Below are 25,271 nucleotides of genomic sequence, written 5' to 3' on the forward strand. Positions count from 1 at the left end.
AAACATTTTAATTTTGTTTTATCATTCCCGCAAATTCGACCCTAAATACGTAATTGTCCTAGCGAAATAGATACCCTTTTTTCATTATTTTTGTGTTTTTGACACCCTTATCACGTTACGTACGTAACGTGCCCTATCGTGAAAAAGACATCCTTTTTACGTGTTTTTTTGGTCGCGCATGGTATCCACTCGTCAATGTAAGTGGCCCCCCCGGGAGACCATGGCGCCGAGTGGGGAGCTACTGGGATGTCCTCACTCGATGGCGTCTCTGGGTCTTCTCTCTCTGGTCTCTGGATCCAATCTCTCAGCACCAGCTTGTGTACGTGCTGTGCAACGCACACACGTAGCAGGCGTAGGAGCATATAAAGGCTCCTCCAATCAGGAGCGCTCCTCGCATACACACAGCACATACACAGACTTAATATACATGAACATAGATCAATACATATATACTAATACACAGACTAATACATATATGGTACTACAGGTACATGGCAAATTTACCCTTTTAAACGTGTTTCCTTGCCCAAAACACTTCGAAGAGTGCATTGTGCCCCACCCCACTCCCCCACACACTGAGGCCATTGTGACGATATTTGCTTTACACTGAGCTGTGATTTACATGAAATGGCTTGGGCTTGATTTTCATTTTGTTAATCATTGTCAAGCTTGGGGAAAGTGTGGAGAAACAAGTATTAAATGAAAAATGAAATGTAAACCCACTTTAAATGATAAAAACTTAGTGAAAAATGCTGGAGATGTCTGATATAAACTTTTGTTCAGATTCAGTTAGGTCCTCAGATCCAGCTAGCACAAGAAGGGTAAAGGTTGTGCTTACTAATATAGGGTGGCTACTGGAGTTTCCTTTTGATCATGCATACAGACACGGGGGACCCCCCCCCCCCAAAAAAAAAAAAAAGTTTCATGACCAAGAAAGAAAAGGCTGAAATATCATATTGCGTCAAAATCTATCACATAATTAGATTTTGTATTAAAAAGGAAATTTTTTTGGCTCACTCACTTTGCTCGCTTGCAGTTTTAAAAATAAATTTTGTTCTTTTCACCATGTCTGCCCACTAAAAATTTTAGATATAAAGCCACTAACCCCCCCCCCCTTAAACTACAAGAAAACATTCACAGAGAACAATATTCTGTCAGTCATCCCCCCAAATCCTGCGATCAACATCTATTTTCTCAGCAAAGTAATGTTACATACACATTTACCACCAGAATCATTTGCCTTTTATTCAGTTGGTCTAATGCTAATTCGTTCAATTACCAATTTGCCTACTATCATTTGGTCTACCATCAGGTCTATCATCAGTTCGTCCGCTATCCACATGGTCTGAATACCATTTCATCCATTCATCATTTCATAATAACCAGTTGGTCCAATATAGTCCATTTACCATTGGACTAAGTGTTATATCGACAAAATGACTAAAAATAAAAAGGATATTAGACCAACTGGTTATCACACAAAATGGTCATAGATGAACTGGTGATTAGACAAAGTGATGATTGGACCAAATGATTATTGGACCACATGGTTTCTAGATGAAATGTTGATGGACGGAATGACATTAGAATATGAAGGAAGACTTCATGCATGGGATGAGTGGATGAGTTGGCGATAGACGAGTTGGCAATTTACCAATCATATGTGCACAGTTATGCCCACTTGTTACACTAAGTGGTAATTTTATTGGATTCTATTCGCACTCTCATTTACATTGTTGCCTCAATTTTCATTATAGTTTGAATGAAAGTACCCTTTTTTATGTCCTCTTTCTTTGTATCTGCCTTTCACTCTTTTTTATTCATTCCAGATATTGTGTACATTGGGTCCATTAACACTGCACACTTTCCCTTATGCAAGCTGTTCTTGGAAGCAAAGAAACATGTCCTGTGTGAAAAGCCCCTTGGGGTGAATGCTAAAGAAGTAGGCCAAATGATAGATCTTGCCAAGAAGAACGGTGTGTTTTTCATGGAGGTAAATATTGATAATCCACATTTTAAAACTTAATAGAACCAAAAGTTCAGGGGCCGGTTGCATAAAACTTTTTACTCAGGTTGTTTTTACTGGAGTTTTTGCCCTGTGTTAAAGTCAATGGCAGAAATCAGACTAACCTTCCTTTTCATTTTTTACCAGAGTTTTCTCAGGTAAAAAGTTTTATGCAACAGGCCCCTGGTCTATGCCAACGTTACAAAGTCAAGTCATTAAGGCCTGTCTGTTTATTCAAGATATGTCAATTGCTGTATCAAGACCAAACTTTTTATCTTTATGTTTTATTTATTCATCCATTATGATAATGATATGATTTTAGGATTGTTTTTTAATGATTTCTTTAAATTGTATTTCATTATCTTTTCTCTCATGGGGAGGGGACGGGAGTGCTGGATAAGTAATGTTATTTTTGTAAAATTTGAGTGCTGGATAGTACACCATTCTGAAAAATTTGCTGCAGAATTTTTCCTGTATTATATACTACATCTGTTCATTTTTCTTTCATTTTGGGAAAGGGTTCATTATTGTCATTCCAATTTCAAGTTACTCATCATATTTTTGCCACTTATATCATGGACAGTTTTAATTATTTGTAGTCTTATTAAACCACCTTTTATTCTTCAAAATTGCAAAATTATAATTTTTTATTTATTGTTACATTTTTCTAGTATAATCTTGTGTAGTCAGGTGCCTTTAACCACTCATGATCTGTTATGTTCTTCATTGTGATGTGAAATGAAATAACCTAGTCTACGGGAAGACCCCTTACTCCATAATTATACTAAACATATATTACCTTTCATGTTATTATATTGATCATTCTATATGAGTTTCTTATTGGGAGCCCTATTACATATTACAAACTATTTAGAAATTGTTCACGGCTCCCTATGGACTCCGTAATCATTTGTTATTTTGTACCTGTATCATGCTTTGTTGTATTGTACACCCTCTTTAGATATTACCGGTATTGTAACAGGTGACCCAACTGAACCACAGAATTTGACCAATTGTCCTGAATAGGTCAATTGTTAATAGATGTTTTAATTCACTCCTAGGCAATATGGAGTCGATTTTTCCCAGCCTATGAAAAGATCAGGTCCCTTGTATCCAGTGGGGAGCTCGGAGAGGTCAAATGCATCACTGGGGATTTCTGCATAGCGGCAAGCCATATAGAAAGATTGATGAATAAAAGTAAGGTCTCTTGGTTTCTACATTAGCATATTTTAGTGTCCACATCACAGATGCTTTCTGCAACATTGAGAATCTATTGAAATGCCCTTTCAAATCACATTGGACAGATTAGAGGTCATTGCCAAAAGCTGGTGGACCAGGAGAGCACATCGTCTTTAGATTCGAACTGGACAAAAAATTGTCCAGAGTCCAGGACGACACTGCTGTTTCGATTCACCAATAATCGACAAAGACTGCTTTATTTTGAAAGTGTCTGTGAAGTGATTTCTAAAATGCCATTTAATCACAGAGCGTTTTTTTTTTTAATAATCCTTAACTTTAGAATTGGTTTATTAAAAAATAGATAGATTAAAAACATTATAAAAAAGCATATGCATGCTGATAATGTTCAATTTACAAAACACATCACTAGCTAGTTCACCCTGACAAAAAGTTTAATGTAAAAATAGCAGAAAATATAATAAAAAATATCGGTGAAGGTTTGAGATAAACCCATCAAAGAATAAAAAGTTATTACAATTTCAATTATTTGATTTGTGACGTCATATGCGAGCAGCTTTCCTTCATAGCGAATGGTAAAAAATCAATGAAATGTCATTTTCTCTGCAATTTGAAAATTGTTTTACTGTACCTTTTGTATATCAATAAACAAATCATTTCACACCTGATCATGAAAAGAAAACGAAGTTAAGTCATCAGGAACTATTACAAAATTAAATTCATGCATTTATATTACATAACATGGGGCACCTGCTCGTTTATGACGTCACAATACTTAAAATTCTAATAACTTTCTTGATCTTGATTTCCCTCAAACCTTCACCAATATTTACTGTATTTTTTTTCTACTATTTCTTACAACAAATTTTTTGGGGTGAACCTCCCCTTAAATTGATATTTTTGATTTTCATGTTTATACAGGTTTAGCTGGTGGGGCCTTAATTGATATTGGGATCTACTTGGTCCAGTTGGCTACCATGGTGTTTGGTCCAGACCCTATCCTAGTCCAAGGGGTTGGAGGTCTCACTGAGACTGGTAAGAATTAAGTCTAGCCCACCCTGAAGGGTTATTCACTTGGTTACACTTCGTATTTCCAAAGGTTCTTTATTCCGAAGGTTCGTAATTCCGAAACACGTAAATTGCCTATACCTCGGTGTCGTTAATCTGAAAACGTAAAAGGGTTCGTTAATCCGAACATTTGTTGCGTTATTCCGAAGGTTCGACAATCCGAAAACGAAATAAGGTTCGATGTTTCGAAGGTTCGTTAATTCGAAAACAAAATAAAGTTCTATGTACCGAAAGTTCGTTAATCCGAAAACGAAATAAGGTTCGTTGTTCCGAAGGTTCGTTAATCCGAAAACAAAATAAAGTTTGTTGTACCGAAGTTTCGTTAATCCGAAAACGAAATAACGTTCGTTAGTCCGAAAATGAAATAACGTTCGTTAGTCCGAAAACGAAATAACATTTGTTAATCATTTCGTTTTCGGACTAGCGAACCTTCGGAATTACGAACCTCATTTCGTCCTCGGATTAACAAACCTTCGGAATTACGAACCTTCGGAAATACAAACCTTCGGAATAACGAACCTTCGGAATATCCGAACCTTCGGAATAAAGAAGCTCCGGAATTACGAATGTATGTGATTCACTTTGTCTACAAGCAGGTGGTATATTTGTTAGATAGACTAGATACCACCTGGGCTAAACCCATTTGGTCTTGCTCTAATTGCTGTTTGGTCTACAGTCTACACTAAACTTAGTCTGTTGTCATCTTGATGTAATTGTTATAAAATAAATATTTAAATTGTTATAAAATAAGAATCGAAATTGTTATATTTTCATTTGGTCACATTTGTACAAATCCCCAATTACTTTTCTACATATTTTTACTTAAATTGTTACTTTAATCAATTCTATAGTATAGATGGTTGGGTTGTGTTTTTTTTTATGGGAGGACATGTAGTAGAGGTTTTATACAGTATTGACAAAGGGCTTGAAGTATGATTAGAGTCAACAAAAATTAGATGTTTTGGGGTGTATTTTCAGTGTACATGTACAAAGGGGAGAGTTTTATTTCTGTGACATCACAAATCTTGGTTGCAATGTTATCAGGAGGATCCACAAAGCATTCATAGTGATTTTTGTCTCGCCTGCATAGCAGAGCGAGACTATAGGCGCCGCTTTTCCGACGGCGACGGCGTCAACATCAAATCTTAACCTAAGGTTAAGTTTTTGAAATGACATCATAACTTAGAAAGTATATGGACCTAGTTCATGAAACTTGGACATAAGGTTAATCAAGTATTACTGTACATCCTGCCTGAGTTTCAGGTCACATGACCAAGGTCAAAGGTCATTTAGGGTCAATGAACTTTGACCATGTTGGGAGAATTATTTTCAAAATCTTAACCGAAGGTTAAGTTTTTGAAATGACATCATAACTTAGAAAGTATATGGACCTAGTTCATGAAACTTGGGCATAAGGTTAATCAAGTATTAGTGAACATCCTGCTCGAGTTTCAGGTCACGTGACCAAGGTCAAAGGTCATTTAGGGTCAATGAACTTTAGTCAAGTTAGGGGTATTTGTTGAATTACTATCATAACTTTGAAAATTTATGGATCTAGTTCATGAAACTTGGACATAAGGTTAATCAAGTATTAGTGAACATCCTTCCTGAGTTTCAGGTCACATGACCAAGGTCAAAGGTCATTTAGGGTCAATGAACTTTGGCCAAGTTGGGGGTATTTGTTGAATTACCATCATAACTTTAAAAATTTATGGATCTAGTTCATGAAACTTGGACATTAGATTAATCAAGTACCACTGAATATCCTGTGCGAGTTTCAGGTCACATGATCATGGTCAATGGTCATTTAAGGTCAATGAACTTTGGCCGTGTTGGGGGTATTTGTTAAATTACCATCCTAACTCTGAAAGTTTACAGATCTAGTTCATAAAACTTGGACATAAGAGTAATCAAGTATCACTGAACATCCTGTACGAGTTTCAGGTCACATGACCATGGTCAAAGGTCATTAAAGGTCAATGAACTTTGGCCGTGTTGGGGGTATTTGTTGAATTACCATCCTAACTCTGAAAGTTTATGGATCTAGTTCATAAAACTTGGGATATAAGAGTAATCAAGTATCACTGAACATCCCCTGTGAGTTTCAGGTCACAAAACCAAGGTCAAAGGTCAGTTAAGGTCAATAAACTTAGGCCATGTTGGGGTAATTGTTGAATTGCCATCATTTCTTTGAAAGTTTATAGAGTGAATGAAATGTGGACATGGGTGTAGTTGACAAGTCTTAAGTCACCGTTCAAATGTCATTTATGGTCAATGAACGTGGTATTATGTCATTATATGAATGGTGTTTTTGTGAATGATTATTTTATAGTAATTTTCAAAGTTAGCACTGCTGCTATATTAAATCGCGTAATGCAGGCGAGACTGCCAGAGGCGTTCCACTTGTTTTATTTACCTTTGTATGACTTTCATAGTGATTTTGATTTTTGACATTCAATTGCTCTTAACTTAAATATTCATTCAATTCTCAAACTTTCATTGATTTTCTCTGTTTTCACACAAGCTAACTTGTTCCCATCCTAAAATTCTCCTTTGATGAAACAATTGTAAAAAAATTCTACCAGATATTCAATTATCAATGATTTGTTTCCATTAATATGTTGCAGGTGTTGACGAGACTTGCAGTATCACGTTGCAGTATCCAGACAGCAAAGTTGCAAGCTTGTTGACCTCGCTTACTATTAACGGCAACAACGAGGCATCAATCATTGGCACCAAAGGAAGGATAAACGTAAGTCATATATCGTGTACTTTGTAAAAACTGTCTTATAGTTTATTGGGAATTGTCATGTCCACTCCAGTGAGTTGCAAAGATGTTTATATTGTGTCAATATTTTGTTTTTATTCAATTTTGAATGTAATTATTTCTAATTGTACATATGTACTGTTATTTGTCTTATGTCAACATAGGCATTTTTATAATGAATCATGTGACGGTCCACAGTGACAAAAATGCACATTTAGTCATTCATAGATTTAACAAGAGTGAAATAATTTGAATTGAATTTAATATGAAATATCAATTTTTTATGGTGCTGAATTTTTAAGAGAAAAGTTTTCAAGCTCCCATTACTTATGTGTGATCGTGCATGCTGCCGTCCTTTTCTTTTGTAACCATTTCAGCTACGAGACACCTTCCACGCTCCCTCAGTCATTGAGATTGTACGAGGCTACCCAGCTCCTGGGCTTTTCAAGAGAGAAGTAATTGAATTCCCTTTACCTAAAAGTAGTCACCCCACAAATTTTATCAATTCCGGTGGACTTGGATACCAAGCAGAGGCCATCAGAATAGCTGTCGAGGAGGGTGAGTTGCGAATAATTCAAATGTGCTTTTTATTTGATTTATTGATTTCTGTTTCACAATTGTACATAAGATAATAAAAATAACATAACAAGGTCGAAAATACTACACGATATAACATATTCATTGATTTAAGGAACACAATTCAATAAAACAAGTTTCCTCAGATGACATTTGTATTTAAAAGTAAAACGGAGGGTCTAGCCAAAAAAAGCAAAGCTTGTACAAAAGGCAAGCCCCTAACTTAATTTCATTACAAAATTACAACAAAGAAATATTGGGTCTTGATAATATATAGAATTTTTGTTTAAAAAATGAATACAAACATTTTTTGTACAATTTACAAGAACGTAACTGATGGATCGTGTGAGAAAATATTTTGTTTTACAATGTTAGAGAGAGAGAGAGGGGTGAGGGGGAGAAGACAGAAGGGACAGAGGAGTGCAGTGTACACTAAGTAGAAAGAAAGAAGAAAGTAGGCGGGCAGCAGGAGCAGCTACTTTGGCTAATTGCAATTTTAAGAATAAAACAAATAAAACAAATAATATGTATATAATATGAGCGCATATAATATTGGTTATTGTTAAGTCTGTTTTATCGTAGGCCATGGTCTCACTCTTTACCAAAGTTATGTTATAGTATTAAAGCTGAAAATGTCAAAAATTTGTTAACATTGTATGTTTTCTTTGTCAACTATGCTTTTACATCATGATATAATGGTGAAGAGAAATAATTCTGTTATTATTCCCAGACAGTAATATGAATTATCATCTATATAGAGTGTTTAAGCAAGTTTTATGAATCAGGGCTCTGGTGACCGTTTCATCAACATTTTTGTCTGACAAGTCAGATCTGACATCTTTCCTTGATGCTGATTGGCTGAGAGGCACTGTTGCTATGGTAACTGGTGGATAAAACGTCCGACAAGTCCTTTCATGAAAGCTCCCCTAATCTTCACTCTTATTGTTTTACAGGAAAGACGGAGCATCCCCTAGTAAGTTGGTCAGAGAGTTTAGCCATCCACAGGATCATGGACAAACTCAGGCACGATGTGGGCTACTTCCATCAAGATGAGGAAACGGATAAGGGAACTTCTTGATTCAAAGATGTTTAGAGATGCTCCGGGTCCCGTCCTATAGAGAGTCGCGATTGATCAAATCAACCACAACTATGGAAAGCCAGTAATGTCAACATCTAAAATGCATGTTTCTTTCAAATATTTTCTAGAATTGCTGTATATTCATACATTCATTGTTTTCTTGAAAATTAAGTGTACTTCTCTTTTTTTACAAAGGACATTGTGCAAATTTTCTGTAAGAAAATTCTGACATTGCTGGCTTTCCATACAGTTGAGGTTGACCAGTAAAATAAAAATCAATCAAATTGGTAATCACTATATTCATGGAGACTTCAAGTTGGCTGCATTTGTGATGTCATAGCGATGTAAGGCAGTGACTACTCTTCCATGTAATTCAATGCATAAAATGGTTAAAATCACATTTTTCAGGAGTTATACTTCAAATTATATTTTTCTTTCATCAAGACATAAAACAGTATACTACCAAGGCTATATTCAAATTATTACCCCAGCGGAATGGGTACTTTGGATGAAACCACAAATCCCTGATAATTAAGTTCATGGCCTATGGGAAAGTTGTCATTGCCCTTTGTCATAATTTACTTACCCAGTTGCCAATTTTAAATCTACATAGTCTTGGGGATTTCAATTTTAAAGCAGCCATAACTCCCGTATTGCTTGTCCGATTTCGTTCAACCTTTCATCATTCTGTTTTACTTATTTTTCTCCTTTTATAACATTTATGACCAAGGCTGGATTCCCCTTTAATGTATTTCCCTGTAATCTAAAACATATAATCAATTCAGTTAAAAGTCTAACTGTTAGTCTATGGCAATCATTGTACAAACAGTATACATCAGTATTAAGCATATCTAAGATACACCTTATATATTACAGGGTATTATGTTTTGATATTATTTACATTGTATGATGTATGAGAGTATAACGGGGCCGTTTCATAAAGCTGTTCGTAAGTTAAGAGCAGCTTTAAGAACGACTGGTGAACCTTTCTCATGCGCTAAACCATCGCCAATGATGTATACCATTTACCAAAAGAAAGGATCACCAGTCGTTCTTAAAGTCGCTCTTATCTTACGAACAGCTTTATGAAACACCCACCAGGTTTTTTAACTGGCTTCTTGTGCTACTAGTTGCTCAGAAAAATTCATTCTCATAAGATAAAAATATGTTTTTATTTTTTTATATGTCCCATATGTATATTGAATGGTTTTGTATTTGGTAGGTATAAGCTTGCTATTCATAATGACCATGCTCCATGATGACCATAGCTCATGAAGAACATTACTTTTGCATTTGACTTCCCGGACATGCTTAAGTTGGGGTAGAGACTCTGAATTAGGACAATTAAAAGCTTTTCTTTTTCTGTGATTTTCTCTTCTTTTGTTACAGGTAAAGCTAATTACACACCCCTATGGTGAATTTTGTATATTTCCTACTACCTATTGAAAAACTCATTCAACAATAATTCATTTTTGTATCACTGCCTTTTTTTTGTATTTCATCATGTGTGCTAATGGAAAACAGGTACAAAGCAATTAAAGGTGTTTCTATTTTTTCTCTGGGTATATTTATAATTTATAATTATAATAATAAGGTATTTTGTATAGTGCACATATCCACCGTGTTAGGTGCTCAAGGCCCTCCTGTAATACCCCAACTGTAAAGCCAGGCTACCACCGTGCTCACAGCTTATGGGGGGGGGGGTCAATTATCCCCTCCACAAATTTTGCTACTATGCTGCCGCATACATTTTTTGACTGACTTTTTGTCTCTCCTGAACGAAGTTGGGCAGAGACCTATTGATCACTTTTCCTGTTGTTCTTGTTCAACTTGCCCTCATTTCTTTATTTCTTCATCAATTATTATGACCCCCAATATGCATGATGACGTCCCCCACGGTCACCCCCTCCCCATGATATACTGGGTACCGTAACACAAAGGTTAGCAATTAATCGTACGCTCGATTTTTACGATTGATTGTACATTGTAGTCAATAGAATCAATCATAGAAAAATGTTCTGCGATCATTGCTAAGCTTTGTGTTACGAGCCCCTGGTGGTGGTTTGGATAGGGAATTGTTGGATAATTAGTGGATTATATTGCCTCATTTGTAAGAGGAAAGGTTCTCTAGTGGTAAAACTGTTATCAATTATGGCATGACAATTGTGATATATTTTGATACTTCAAGGTTTTAGAGTGGTGAAATTATATCTACTCAAATGATATTGAAACTTTTAAGGGAAATTGGTGTTAAATTGTATGTTTTCTGTAATTGCAAGGTGTTGGAATAGTAAAGTCTGAAATTATTTTAATTCAACATGTAATTTTATAATGAAAAATTAAGTATTGTTTAGTCAACTTTAAAGTCTTGCTGTTGTATTTTCAATTACATGTTTAACTTTTTTTTTGGGTAATAGAAGTATAAGGAATAAATAAGCAAGTATATTTTCTGAAATGCACGTGTACAGTCTTTTACTTTTGTGGTTATTTCATTTTCCCCATTGTATTACTAGTTAGGGATGAAGGGTTTATTTTTTTTTTATCTGAATAGCATTCAATCAAGGAAAAAACAAATTTGTGAAATCATGTTACTACCATTACACTATGGGGCACATGAGAGTAATTCATCTGCGCGCAAAGCATGTCGGACAGGCGTAAGTAAAGATCACATGACTTTATTGATTAAAATAATTCATTAAAAATAGATCAAATGTTTGTATATCAAAAGAAAAACGATAGAGATAATGCTATGTTCATACTCTTTCATAATTAAGGCGTTTGGGGAGGCTAGACTGCATTTTTGTATTTCATTTTAATTATTATAACCCACAATGCAGTTCTGTTTTTTCTGGCAATGAACTGGCCGAAATTATGTTAATCTTATTTCAGGCCATTTAACTTTTGATTGAGCTGGGCAAGTACCTGATTAACATATCAAGTCTTAATGTACTGTAAATTGTGACTAATGTCAGTGAATTAAAGCAAAATCTATCGAGGGATTGATTTTTAATGATTTTTTGATGAGCTATGATATAACACGTGAGTGAATGGGGGTCTGTAATACTCATGTGTGCCCTATGAAAAATGAAAACAGAAGATTTACTTGAATTTCCATTATACCTGTTTTATTGTTAAAAAATTATGTCCATTATCTTAAAGGGGAAGTTCACCCTGACAAAAAGTATATTGTACAAATTGAAAAAAATTTAAAAAAAATTGCCAAAGGTTTGAGAAAATCCATCAAAGAATAAAAAAGTTATTAGAATTTTTATTATTTGATTTGTGGCGTCGTATGAGCAGCTTTCCTACATATCGTATGGTAAAAAAATCAATGGAATGTCAATTTCTCAGAAAATTGAAAATGGTTTTTATTGTACCTCCGCTCCTAAACAGAAAACAAAAATAAGTCATCATAAACCATTGAAATTTGAAATTTAAGCTTATGCATTTTATATTACATAACATATAGAGCAGCTGCTTGTTTATCACGTCACAATTCCAGAATTGAACATTCTAGCAACTTTTCTTAATTTTCCTCAATTTTTCACCAATGTTTTTATTATTCTGCTATTTTTACAACAAACTTTCTTCAGGGTGAACTTCCCATTTAAAGACTAATTGAGTGGGGGGGGGTAGGAAAAGCAGGGGGTGAACAACACTGTGGGGTGTGATAGAGATAAAGAGAGGATTAGAAGGGAGTGAGTTATAGAGAGAAAGGGAGAGAGAAGAGGGAGGGGTGTCTTTTTTTTTTTTTTTACAATTGACAATAGGAAAGAAATGAAAAACAGTGATCTTACCCCTAATATCTGCCAAACTTGTTTTCTTTCAGTTTCAGAAATGGAGAGCTGTAAAAGACCATTTATATCAACATTACTATATTTCATAACAAACTTGATTACGAATATATCTGGAAAATTATTTAAAAAAACGTTTGTAGTGATTTGTCATGCTTGATATAAACCCCGTTGATCATGTTCATATTCCTGTGTTGGCCTCGCCAGCTTCACTCCTTCGAAATTTGAACACTCAGCGAGCGCATTATATTAATACTGAAACTTTTTTAAAAGTTTGAACCATATGCCCCACAGACCACGCCTACCAAGTCGGTCAATGAGAAACGTACCTGGGGAAATATCGCCTGACCTGGGAACAACTTAACACGTGCATGTGACTCAAAATGTAAACAATCGAGTTGTTTCTCATCCAGACTCTACTTTAGATTTAATTTTTGATTACGCAGTATTGGATATTATTAGATTAAAACATATTGTTGAATATATTATATATTCCATATGAATTCACGTTTTGTTAAAGTTGATAACCAATTATGCAAAATTTCCAATTGTATTATTCGTTATATTTATGGAAAAAATAATATTTTGCTCCCCGGAGCTCGGAAAAGCCCATTAATTGCAAAATGTGAACTCTACGCGCGCACCCTGCTTGGCATGGTAGCAGTTCGGTTCTTCTTTACTAAAATGGGGAAACTTAGATGGGGTATCTGCACAGCAGGTAAAATTGCTCAAGACTTTTCAAACGCCATTTGTGACCTAAAGGACCATGCAATCCAGGCGATCGCGTCACGGTCTCTAGAAAGAGCAGAAGAATTAGCTGAAAAAGTAGGAGCGAAATCGAGCTATGGAAGTTACGACTCTCTCGCCGCTGACCCGAATGTTGGTAAGCTTCGTTGGGGGAACTCCCGGGTTCAAATACAGAGCACGTCCCATGCTCTTGTGGTAATCATATGCATGCATGTAATTAGCCCGGAGGGGCCACTTCCATTGACAAGTGGATACCATGCGCGACCACAGGGTCTCGAAAAGCACCCTAAACAAGTATTTTCCATATTCTGAAAATGCACCCCTTAACAAGTATTGGCGTGTGAATCCCTACCCTCAACAAGTAATGATCTGAACAGACTGAAGTATTGCCTTGGAAAGAAAACGATACCCTTGGCAAGTATTCTCTGAATTGAACACCTAAACAAGTATACAGCGATATCTTAATTGTTATTATGTCTTTCTTTGATTTAGAGCTAAAAGTTGAGCTTATTTTAGCTTTCCTCTTTCAATTTCAGCTTTTTTCAACACTTATCTTCAGCCTTTTACATATATTTTTATTTACCCGCACCTCTGGATGATCTAAGACAGTCTTTGACTTCTAATTAAATAACTGAATTAAAAGCTCAATTATAATTTTTTCTTGGGATTGATGTCTAGGAAAGTACCAGAGACAGTGCCTTGCTCAACTGCTCTATTTATCAACAGGGCATATAGTGTACAATTAGACGAGCATATTGTTTTTATATTGATTACTGATATTTTTATGCTCTTTTACAGATATCGTGTACATTGGGAGTGTTAACATTGCCCATATTCCTCTGTGCAAGCTGTTCCTGAATGCCAAGAAACATGTCCTGTGTGAAAAGCCTCTTGGTGTACATTCTAAAGAAGTTGGTGAAGCAATCGAAGTTGCAAGACAGAATGGTGTGTTTTTCATGGAGGTAAATATTTACTCAATGCAACCAACCACACTAACTTTTTTTCTTGGTGGCCTGATTGCCGATCGGTCCACCAAAATCATTGATTTCACATTTTTGCTGGCCCCCAACGCAAATTTGATGGCCTTGAAACAAAAGAAAATATTGCAACTTATCAAAACATTGGTAGCCAATCTGGGCCACCAAGTGTGGGCTTGTACAGAATCTTGGTGGCCTGACTCATTTTTGGTTGCCTTGGGCCACTGCTAATGTCGATCCCTGCTTAATGTTATCAACTAAAACAGATCTCAACACCTGGACAAGTTAGTCATATCCACCAACTCCTGAGTTAGCTCCAATCTTATTAAACTTGTTTCACAAAGGCTTCCTAACTAGAATCCCTTGATATCGATATCATCGGCAGAAAGAGCAGGCGAGACGTGGCCTTAGTCACAAAATAGCATAATTTTCATAAAGCGAAATTATGATAAAACTGAAATTATTGTGATGAATTGGGAAATATATCTAATAAAAATAATAGCAGAGCTAAAATGTGCATGATACATACTTGGACCATGAAGACTGGAGCATTCAATTGCTGAGAAAATGAAATTATGAATAATTCATTTCATGACTAAAAAATCACATGTGGACGTTGAGATGGGTACCCCCGGGATATCAAATTTTAATTGTTTATGGAAGTAAACTGTAAAGGTTTTCTGTGTAAAATGATGACAATATTATGTTTCTTCATGATTTCCAACATCAACAGTGTTGGAAATCTAAACCTAAATTGTTTAAATCTTTAGATACTGAATCAAACAATTTGACAAATTCTATGCATAGATTAGAGATAGAATTGATCAAAATGTTGATAAGGGTCTGAAAACAACGAATACAAGGCTTGAAGATTAGCCCATTTTTTAATTAGATGAAATGGCTTCATACCAAGCAGGGGCGTAGACAACGGGGGGGATGAGGGGGATGCATCCCCCCCACCTCACAAGGTGGGGGGGATGGCATGTACAATCATCCCCCCCAGGTTTTGGGGAATGATATTTGGTTACTTAATAAGTCATAATGATGATAATAATAGTAATAATAATAATGATAACAATTATAATATTAATAATAATTATGATGATGATAATAATAATCCTCATCATTATTGTAATTGTGTTTATTGTTATTAGCCGCATTCACACGGTGAAAGCCAATTCAGACGGTAAAAAAAAGAAAATCTTACAAGTATTTTGTGGTTATCTTGTGGTTTGGAAACCACAAGATAACCACAAGATTAATCGCGCATATTTTGCAGTGCGCGCAATCTCGTGGTGTGGAAACCAAAAGATAACCACGAGTTTTGCGTGTTCAAATGGGGCAAACCACGTGTTATAGGCATTATACATTGTGTGCAAAATGCATCAGCGCAATCTAAAACAGAATAGAAAATGAATGTGATACAACAGTATACATAATAATTCGTGACAGAGAGTACCATACTACTATCTTTATAACATATATAATTATGTATAATCATGAATTGTTCAACTTCATGCTCCCACTATATGACTATTGTTACACTAATACTGATATCAGGACTGACTGGTATACATTAGTTTGTTGTTAAGCTTGCAGCAGCTACATCTTTTCTGTATTGTTAACTATTTATTTATTTTTGTTTTATTTAAGATGCACTTTGCTTTGTATTCATTTAAAGTATGTTGATTGATGCATGAAGACATAAGTTTGAAATGTTTAAAGAAGTTTGTTTCATGTAAAGCGCAGTGTGAATTTACCCTGTCTTGAAATGCGAGATAAAAGGAACCTATTAGTATTAGCATTATTATTTGTATTAGTATTATTTTTTATTTGTATTATTATTATTATTATTATTATTATTATTATTATTATTATTATTATTATTATTATTATTATTATTATTATTATTATTATTATTACTATTATAAGACTGAGATCAAATAGAAGTAAATAATGCCCTAATTTGAAACGATGCAATGCCGTTATGGTTCCGATTTCTTCACAAACTTACAAAGCAGTATTGTTACTCCATGGATCATAGTGATACTGTTTATGTTTTTTGTATCTGTATGTTAATGAGCCGCCAGCCAATATCCATCTATGGATACTATGCCTGTTTCTTTGAGGTAAAAAAAAGCATAGTATGTACGTATTCATTATGCTTTATAATGAACAGACGTATTGTTATTTGTTTGTTGTTTATGTGTTCTATTCACAAATGGCCACAGAGGCTGTTTTCATTCATAACCACATACCCATATCAAGACAACAAAGACTATACCTGCGTGTACACAGTTGACATTGGTTTTTTTTCTGAAGAGGTGTAACAGCAAAATTCACAGAGATAAATAAATACGTAGTGTGGTTCAATATGCAATACTATGTGTCAGTCCATTCTGTATTCGTATGCCACGGTGTGTAGATCTTGTCGATGTATGTCTGTCCATTCAAGGCGTAGTATGTGTGTGGTGCGCGCACCCGTGTGTGAGAGTATGTGTGTGTGTGCGTGCGCGCTTGTGTGTGTTATTTTACCTCATTAAGTATGCATCAGATTGCACGATTTCAAGTTCAAAATTGCAAAAGCTCCCTACCGTGGGAGGGGGGACACCCCCCTCCCACACCCTCCCCCCGCTCGGTCGCTTCGCTCTCTCGCTCGGGCGCTTCGCGCCCTCACTAGCGTTGGCAGCCCAGTCATCCCCCCCAGGTGTACGAACCTGTCTACGCCACTGATACCAAGTGCACATAGGTCCAAGCTGTTCTAACAAATTTTTACCCTCTTTTATCGGACTGCATATAGGGTTTATGGAGCAGGTTCTTCCCGGCATATGACAAGATCAGAAAACTACTTTTAGATGGAGAGATTGGAGATGTGAAATTCATCACAGCGGATTTCTGTTTGAATGGGACGAGTAGTGGAATCTGCCATGATAAAAGTAAGCATCCATATTGATAGTTTCTTTGGCAATGCGTTGGCGTTTGCTTCCAGGGGCGTATCAGGGAGAGGGGTTGGGGGCATGCCCCCCAATACGCCCCTGGAAGCAAATGCTCGGGACGTTAAATGTAAAGAGGGATAAAAAATGGAGTCTGTCATGATAAGAGTAAGGTTCTACATTTAGATTCTTTGACAAGGCACAAGTTTTCCCCTAGTGACAAGTGATTCATGTGGCATATCTGGAACAAATTAAAAGGGAGGGGGGGGGGGGTGGATTGAAACAAACTAAAAACCAAATTGACCTTCAAAATATCGGTTGCACTAAATATAACCTACACCCCCATTACCCCAATCTAAAAATAAACCAAGTGCAAAGCTAACAATACATAGAACATTTTACCTAATCCAAGCAAAAAAAAAATATATATATATTTACTGGGGCTACTTTTCTCAACTTACTGTCTATATGACTGCAACATTGGATAAGCTTTAACATTGAGATGAATGGGGATTTGAGCATTTCAGGGGCTAAATCGCTCCAATCCCCCAGATAAATTTTTCTCCCTGACCTAACCCCAAGCCCAGGTTAACAACCCGAACCCATTCCTCAATGCATCATCAGAGTGATAGTGTCACAGTGGCAAATGTTTACAACCAGGTAACAAAGAGGGAATAAATTGGATTGTAAAATTAAAAAAAGATCTTGGTGAAATAGGAAAGGTATTGGCATTTTTTGTAGGTATAATTAACCATTTTAGAGTTGTTTTAGTCTAGTTTTTATTGAATTATCTGTATGTGTGTGAAGCATTAGCAAGTTTGAAAAGACAGATGGTGCTGTATTGACAATGTTGACTACCGGTAACCCATAGGTTCAACTGATGGTTTTAAAAACCAACTTTGTGAATTCGGGCCTTTTTTACTCTTCAGCTTTGATGTGAAAAAAGAATATTTTAGAAGGAAATACATGAATATTCATCAAATCACAAATGCTCATATCAGTGAATTTGAAAACCACTTTGATGGTTTATCTCAAATGACTGTTTGCTGCCCATATGCAGTTTCAACTGTGAAAAAAGCTTATTGTGATTTGTTTTTCATGCAGGTGTGAATGATGGAGCCGTATATAATATTATAAAAATACATATAAGGAGTGGTCTATGGCGACAGGTTAACACAAAAGTCCAGGGTTCGATTCCCGGCCAGGGCATCTTGGGGAAGAATTATACTATCCACCACGGGCGTAAATCCTTGACGTCATGCTATTCAAGTGGGGGGGGGGGGTGGAACAATAAATCATCTCCCCCTGAACAGTAGGTGTGATGCAAGGATGTACGCCAGTGCTATCCACTGCTCTTTTATAATGAAATAAATGAAAATGCTATAAGCATTATGTCTATCAATATGTGCATTTTTTTTTTAAAAAGGTCATTATTGTGATTTGCACTTCATGTAGGTGTAGGTGATGGAGCCCTATATAATATAGGGATCTACCCAATCCAACTGGCGACCATGGTGTTAGGACCAAACCCCACCTTGGTTCAAGGGGTTGGAGGTATGACACAAACAGGTGAGTACATACTGACTTGACACGTTTGGGGGCCTGTTTCAGAAGGACTTGTTATAATGACGAATGCACATTTTCTATAAACAAGTTTACTATCGGCCAACTGAATTGAATGACTTTTTTTGGGCGCGTCGTGGTCAAGTGGTTCTGACTCTCGCCTTTCAATCAGAGAGACGTGGGTTCGAATCCTAGCCATGGTGTAGTTTCCTTCAACAAGAAATTCATCCACACTGTGCTGCACTCGACCCAGGTGAGGTAAATGGGCACCTGGCAGGATTCATTCCTTGCATGCACTGAGCGCCGGTGATGGTAGCTCGAGCTAAAGCTGGGGTAATGCAGCGCTTTGTATCCTCAGGCAAAAAGCGCTTTATAAATACAGCTATTATTTATTATTTTAACCTGAAAAGTTATAAACCTGACTAGAGTCGGAGTCTTAGTAAGGGTTCAATACTGAATTTTCTTTCATAATATTCTATGAGTATTTGCTCCTTTGTAAAACAATGTGATACAGTCAATATGTGAAGAGGGCTATATAAATTCTAATATTGTATTGTATTGTATTGTAGGTGTTGATGAGATTTGCAGTATCACCTTGAAGTATCCGGACCACAAGATCGCTACCATGGTAACCAGTATTGCAGCTGACAGTAACAATGTTGCCAGTATTGTTGGGACCACAGGGAGAATAAATGTAAGTGGTACTTAATTAAGTGCGTCCCAAAGACTCCCAATATAATTGATTTAAAGTAAAGTCCACCCCAACAAAAAGTTGATTTGAATAAATAGAGAAAAATCTAACAAGCATAACACTGAAAAATTTCATCAAAATCGGATGTAAAATAAGAAAGTTATGACATTTTAAAGTTTCGCATAATTTCACGTAATGCACATCCTGGTTGGTATGCAATTGAGGAGACAGATGACATCATCCAAACAATAAAAAACAAAAGAAATAGTGAGTGGGGGACATCATCAAATGTCTCATTTGCATGTCAATGAGTTGTGCATATCATTGTTTTGTGAAAATAAGCGAAACTTTAAAATGTCATAACTTTCTTTTTTTACATCCGAATTTGATGAAAATGTCAGTGTTATGCTTGTTGAATTTTTCTCTTATTATTCAAATGAACGTTTTGTTGGGGTGGACTTGTCCTTTAAAGACATTTTTTAGAATCAGCACAACCCTTTTAGAATCAGATGTAGTATATGGAAGTTGGTAATTCACAAGTTCTGCAATGGTGTGCTGACGAGTGAGCTGATGATGTCACACAGACACACACATCCTATTAAACGTGTATTTGGTTTTATAAAATGTAAATTTATTTATTTAATTTGTTTGGCGTCACCTGTGTCACACACATCCTATTAAACATGTATTTGGTTTTATAAAATCAAAATTTATTTATTCAATTTGTTTGGCATCACCTGTGCCTGGGAGGCGAAAAGCGATCTGAATCACTATGAACCGCAGGTCTCTCCTCCCGATATAACTGATTGGGGGGAGTGCAGGTGGACCACTACACCGGGGTTTCCCCCTACTCTTACACGAATAGTGCAGTGGGTTCTTAACGTGCAAAGGTGGTGACTCTCCTCTACACGGGGCCTCCATTTAACATCCTATCCAAGGGACGGAGTGTTTTCCATTGTTACATAGACTGCATCTATGAAACATGGGAGAGACGTTTACACACAACGCACTGGCTTCAGTCATCCACCCGTGGTCCAAGTGCTGAAAAGTTTCAAGATACATTAAGTGTTTAGCTTTATAATTGTTGCAGGTTTTCTTTAAGAGTAGCAGTAGTCACAAGGGCAACTATCAAGAAGATCGTTCAGGATATTTGCTGTATTTTTGTTTTCTTCAGTTAACAGACAGCTTCCACGCCCTCAGTAAAGTGGAGTTAGTCCGAGGGTTTCCTGCGCCAGGCATGTTTGAGAAAGAAGTCTTTGAGTTCCCTCTCCCTACCTCTGAACGATCTTTCAATTACCCTGGATCCGTTGGGTTTCAATACCAAGCAAATGCAGTCAAGGAAGCAATAGATGAAGGTACTTTTAGCACAATTTTCTTGATTATAAGACTGATTGATTGATTTATTTATTTTATCTCCAGGCAAAAAATAAACATGACTGATACAATAGAAGCATTACAAGAGAAATATAAAATTGAGCACCAGCCAATGGCTGGAGATCACCTAAAACAATTGAAAATTTGTCGAGAGATTCTGCACATCGGCTGGTGCCTACAGAGAATAACGTGAAATAGAAAGAAATGTAAACATGTAGTTATAATCATACTTCTAAATAAATGAACCTTCATTGTAGTATGAAGAGCGAAATAAATGGTTATCGAATTAAAACAAGGAAGAATTTAACTTGGGTCAAACCAGCAATTAATCATTTATCAAATTAGAAAAAAAGCGGTAGGTCAATTGGTTGAATTTTGTGAGTTTGAAAGGAAATGATCATATTTCCACAACGCCTTTTTGCCATGAGATACAAATGCCTTGGAGATGTCATCCCTGGTCAGCATAGGATATAAAATGTAATAAATTGACAGTATTGTAAGTCAAGTGGATACATTGTACATGATCAGGATATTAGAAAAGGTAGGTCTTCCAAGTCTCGTTCGAATTGGTCCAATGTTGGTGACAAGTTAAGAAGAGGAGGGAGTTTATTCCACAGCCTTGGAGCTGTAGAGGCAAAAGCCGCATCATGAACTAATTTGTAGATACGGGGTAGAGTAAAAGTCACTGACGATGAAAGACGAATGTGCCTAGAATGAGAATGAGACATGCTTTTACATACACTGGAGCTCTGCCATTGACTACATTACTTTGAAGACCAGGGTGGCATTTCATGAAAGCACCTGTCAGACGTTTTATCCGACAAATCTCATTTTATCCAACAGTTACCTTAGGAACAGTGCCTCTCAGCCAATCAGAATCAGGAAAAGACGTCAGATCTGATAACTTGTTGGATGAATATGTTGATGAAACGCTCCCCTGTAGAAGAAGCATGAACTTTGAAGGATACACTTTCCTTCTTTTGTTCCTCCATTTAATTTCCCTCTTCTCTCCATTTTCACTCTTTTGTCTGCCATATTTTCATCAATTCTTATCCATTAATGGAATCGACTACTTGACTTTGACAGTATTCTATGTATTTTCAAAGTTTATCTAAATATTTTACTTATAACAATAATAATAATGATGCTATCCCACATTAATGAATCAGAAATATGCCTGTAAGTGATTGTTTATTTCGCTGTGACCCCTATCAATGGGGTTAAAATGAGGAATGACGATTTCTAATAGTATTGTGTAAACATGTATGATAAAATGGTTTTCAGAGAAACTTTCATTGCTACCTGTATGAAAATTTGATGTCTTTATGAAACTCAGTTTTAGGTTGTCTTTGCTTCCAGTTAAACTCAAAATGATACCCCTTTCATGAACCCAATAAAACCCAATTATGCGGCTAATAGCAGCATAATTTGGTCCTAAAATCAGAGGAGGACAAGAGTTATCCGCATTATTCTGATGCTGCTATTATCCGCATAATAGCGGCATCGGGACAAGATTTTGAGTTTATGAACGTATTTCCAAATAATGCGGATAATTGCCATGGTGCGGTCACAAGGTCACCCTTTTCCAACACAACCGCATCGGAGGGGGCGTGTCCAGTTGTCATGACGATTATCCGCCTTTTTCAGGATGGGCGCTCGTAAAAATAATGCAGATAATTTTCGGAGTTTGTGAACGCAATTTTTATTGAATTATCCGCATTACTCTTAGGTGGCTAATTGGAGGATAGGTTTTATTGGGTTTATGAAAGTGGTATTAGAGTATGGGCTCTTAAGTTTGATATTAGGTCCATCTGGAGGTCTTTTAGAGAATATAAACAATATCAATAACAGTACTTGTCAAGGCATTTTTCAACATTTGCCACTATCTACCCAGGTGTTGTAAACTGGTACCCAGAAGCAACAAATTCCTTGAATGCTCAAGCACTTGAACAGGGTAGCCATATTAGATCTAGGGTAATAAAATGTGCCATTTGAAACGTTGGTTTAAACTTTGTGGCCCAGTGGATTAGTCTTCTGACTTTGAAACAGCTGGTCGTGGGTTTGAATCCCAGCCATGGCGTTATTTCCTTCAGCAAGGAATTTATCCACATTGTGCTGCACTCAACCCAGGTGAGGTGAATGGGTACCCGGCAGGATTAATTCCTTGAATGCATGAGCGCTGAAAGGCAGCTCGAGCTAAAGCCGGGGTAATAATAATAATTACATCGCGCCTCGGAATAGAATATTTCTAGATAGATGGCGCTATATTATAAATGCCTATTATTATTATTATAATAATCAATCTTGGTCAGTTAAAAATGATATTGATTTTTTAATTTCCATTGTTTTTAGGAAGGACAGAGCATCCCCTTCTGACCTGGTCAGAAACCTTAGCCATCCACAAGATCATGGACAAACTTAGACACGACGTTGGGTACTACCGACCAGAAGAGGAGAATGAAAAAGAGGGATCAGTATAAACTATGGCTTCCTCAGATTGTGATTGATTTCCTCTGTAATCTATAAAGCGGTAAGTGCACCAACAAAATGTGTAATCAGTCCTACTAATAAATATTGTCTTGGTGCTGGCCTTGGCACTTTTATTAAAGGTGATTCCGACCCAAATAAAAACTTGTTTTAGAGGGGAAAAATTCAGTTAAGTACAGGCCTACATAGGTGAAAGTTTGAACAATGTCGGACAGACAATAGGAGGGTTATGAATATTTAAAATGTGTAAAAATTGGTGATCTCTATACCCATGGGGATTTCAAATTGGCCGCATATGTGATGTTACAGTGACATATTACAGGCAAGTACTACTCTTTCATGTACTCCAATACATAAAATGGCTAAAATTTCTTTTTTTTTCCAAAATTTTTACTTCAAATTTTATTTTTCTTTCATGAGGACATTAAACATAGTGCTACATGGGTTATATTAAGATTAATGCCCCAGGGGAATGGGTACTTAGGAGAAAACCAGAAATCCCTGATAATAAAGTACATGGCCTAGGAAAGTTGTCCTTGCCACTTCTCATAATTTACTTAGCCAGTTGCCAATTTGTAATCTCAATTTTCTTAGGGATCTCAACTTTAAAGCAGCCATATCTTTCTTATTGCTTGTCCGATTTCTTTCACACCTTCACAATTCTATTCATTTATTTCTCTCCTTTACAACACAACAGTTTATGGCCAAGGCTGGATTCCCCTTAACCATTATTATTGTGAATATTGTTTTACTAAAAACATAGGGGGTTCTCCTTATTCTACGACACATGTCCTAGAATAAGAAGCACCCCCCATCATAATTTTTCAAGTAGAGCTAACACAAAAGAAAATAAAGAGAGGAAGAAAAGGGAAGATGTACACTCTTAAAACAACTCAATCAACTTGACTAGACCACTAGTATAGTCAGCTGGGTGCAACTGATATGTCTAGTCACACTTCTGAATTATATTCTAGTCAGAGATAACTCTGTTCTAGTAAAATATGACTAGAAAATAGTCAAACATGACTAGAGTAATACTTGCACCCAGCTGACCCTATTAACTAGTCATTTTTGACTGATTGATACCCCTTTCATAAACCCAATAAAACCCAATTATGCGGCTAATAGCAGCATAATTTGGTCGTAAAATCAGAGGAGGACAAGAGTTATCCGCATTATTCTGATGCTGCTATTATCCGCATAATAGCGGCATCGGGACAAGATTTTGAGTTTATGAACGTATTTCCAAATAATGCGAATAATTGCCATGGTGCGGTCACAAGGTCACCCTTTTCCAACACAACCGCATCAGAGGGGGCATGTCCAGTTGTCATGACGATTATCCGCCTTTTTCAGGACGGGCGCTCGTAAAAATAATGCGGATAATTTTCGGAGTTTGTGAACGCAATTTTTATTGAATTATCCGCATTACTCTTAGGCGGCTAATTGGAGGATAGGTTTTATTGGGTTTATGAAAGGGGTATGAGATGTAGGAGAGTAGGGTATAATAAAAAGAGGTCTGTCATGTAACCCTAACCGTGTTGTTCAGTTGACAAGAAGAATGATGTTAACCTTCTAAAGGTCATCTTGCCTCCCCCATGCCCCGCATCAAATATCCTTGGCATCACTACTATTATGTGGCCTTAAGTTGTTTTCGTGTACATACATGTGTACAAAGGATATGTTCTATTTTTCATAATTTGATTCTATACTTATATGCAGCTTTGATGCTTTCACAAAAAGACTGAATACCATGAAAATTATGTGAGAATTGAAAGGGTGGTGAGCTGAAATTAATTATATAAAGAAAAATATTTTATTATTGTAATGGTAAATATATATATTTTCTAAAATATAATTTCTAATATATTTCATATCTAACAAATATTAAGTTTGAATTTAAAGGCCTTCTCTGAAATATCTATTCATTCCAGCTTTGTACTTGTCTACATGACAGCAATCTGTGTTTGCTGCAGAAAATTGAATACCTGTTCAAAATTTGATTTTGAAACCT

At 36.3% G+C, this 25,271-nt stretch overlaps 2 protein-coding genes across 2 annotated transcripts; both read left to right on the top strand.

Annotated features, from left to right (window-relative positions):
- The first annotated feature begins 178 nt into the window (after positions 1-178).
- Positions 179-11,146, top strand: LOC135157656 (trans-1,2-dihydrobenzene-1,2-diol dehydrogenase-like). Its single transcript, XM_064114047.1, has 7 exons — positions 179-197; positions 1,830-1,993; positions 3,067-3,202; positions 4,124-4,237; positions 6,898-7,022; positions 7,415-7,595; positions 8,567-11,146. Exons 1-7 carry the CDS (start codon positions 179-181, stop codon positions 8,689-8,691), a joined length of 864 nt encoding a protein of 287 aa, XP_063970117.1. The 3' UTR covers positions 8,692-11,146.
- Positions 11,147-13,134: 1,988 nt separating this feature from the next.
- LOC129282591 (trans-1,2-dihydrobenzene-1,2-diol dehydrogenase-like) lies at positions 13,135-24,098 on the top strand. Its single transcript, XM_064113823.1, has 7 exons — positions 13,135-13,368; positions 14,031-14,194; positions 17,010-17,145; positions 18,598-18,711; positions 19,275-19,399; positions 20,571-20,751; positions 23,123-24,098. Exons 1-7 carry the CDS (start codon positions 13,140-13,142, stop codon positions 23,248-23,250), a joined length of 1,077 nt encoding a protein of 358 aa, XP_063969893.1. The 5' UTR covers positions 13,135-13,139; the 3' UTR covers positions 23,251-24,098.
- The last annotated feature ends 1,173 nt before the right edge of the window (positions 24,099-25,271 follow it).

This window comes from Lytechinus pictus, chromosome 19 (genome assembly GCF_037042905.1).
Source record: "Lytechinus pictus isolate F3 Inbred chromosome 19, Lp3.0, whole genome shotgun sequence".
NCBI lineage: Eukaryota > Metazoa > Echinodermata > Echinoidea > Temnopleuroida > Toxopneustidae > Lytechinus > Lytechinus pictus.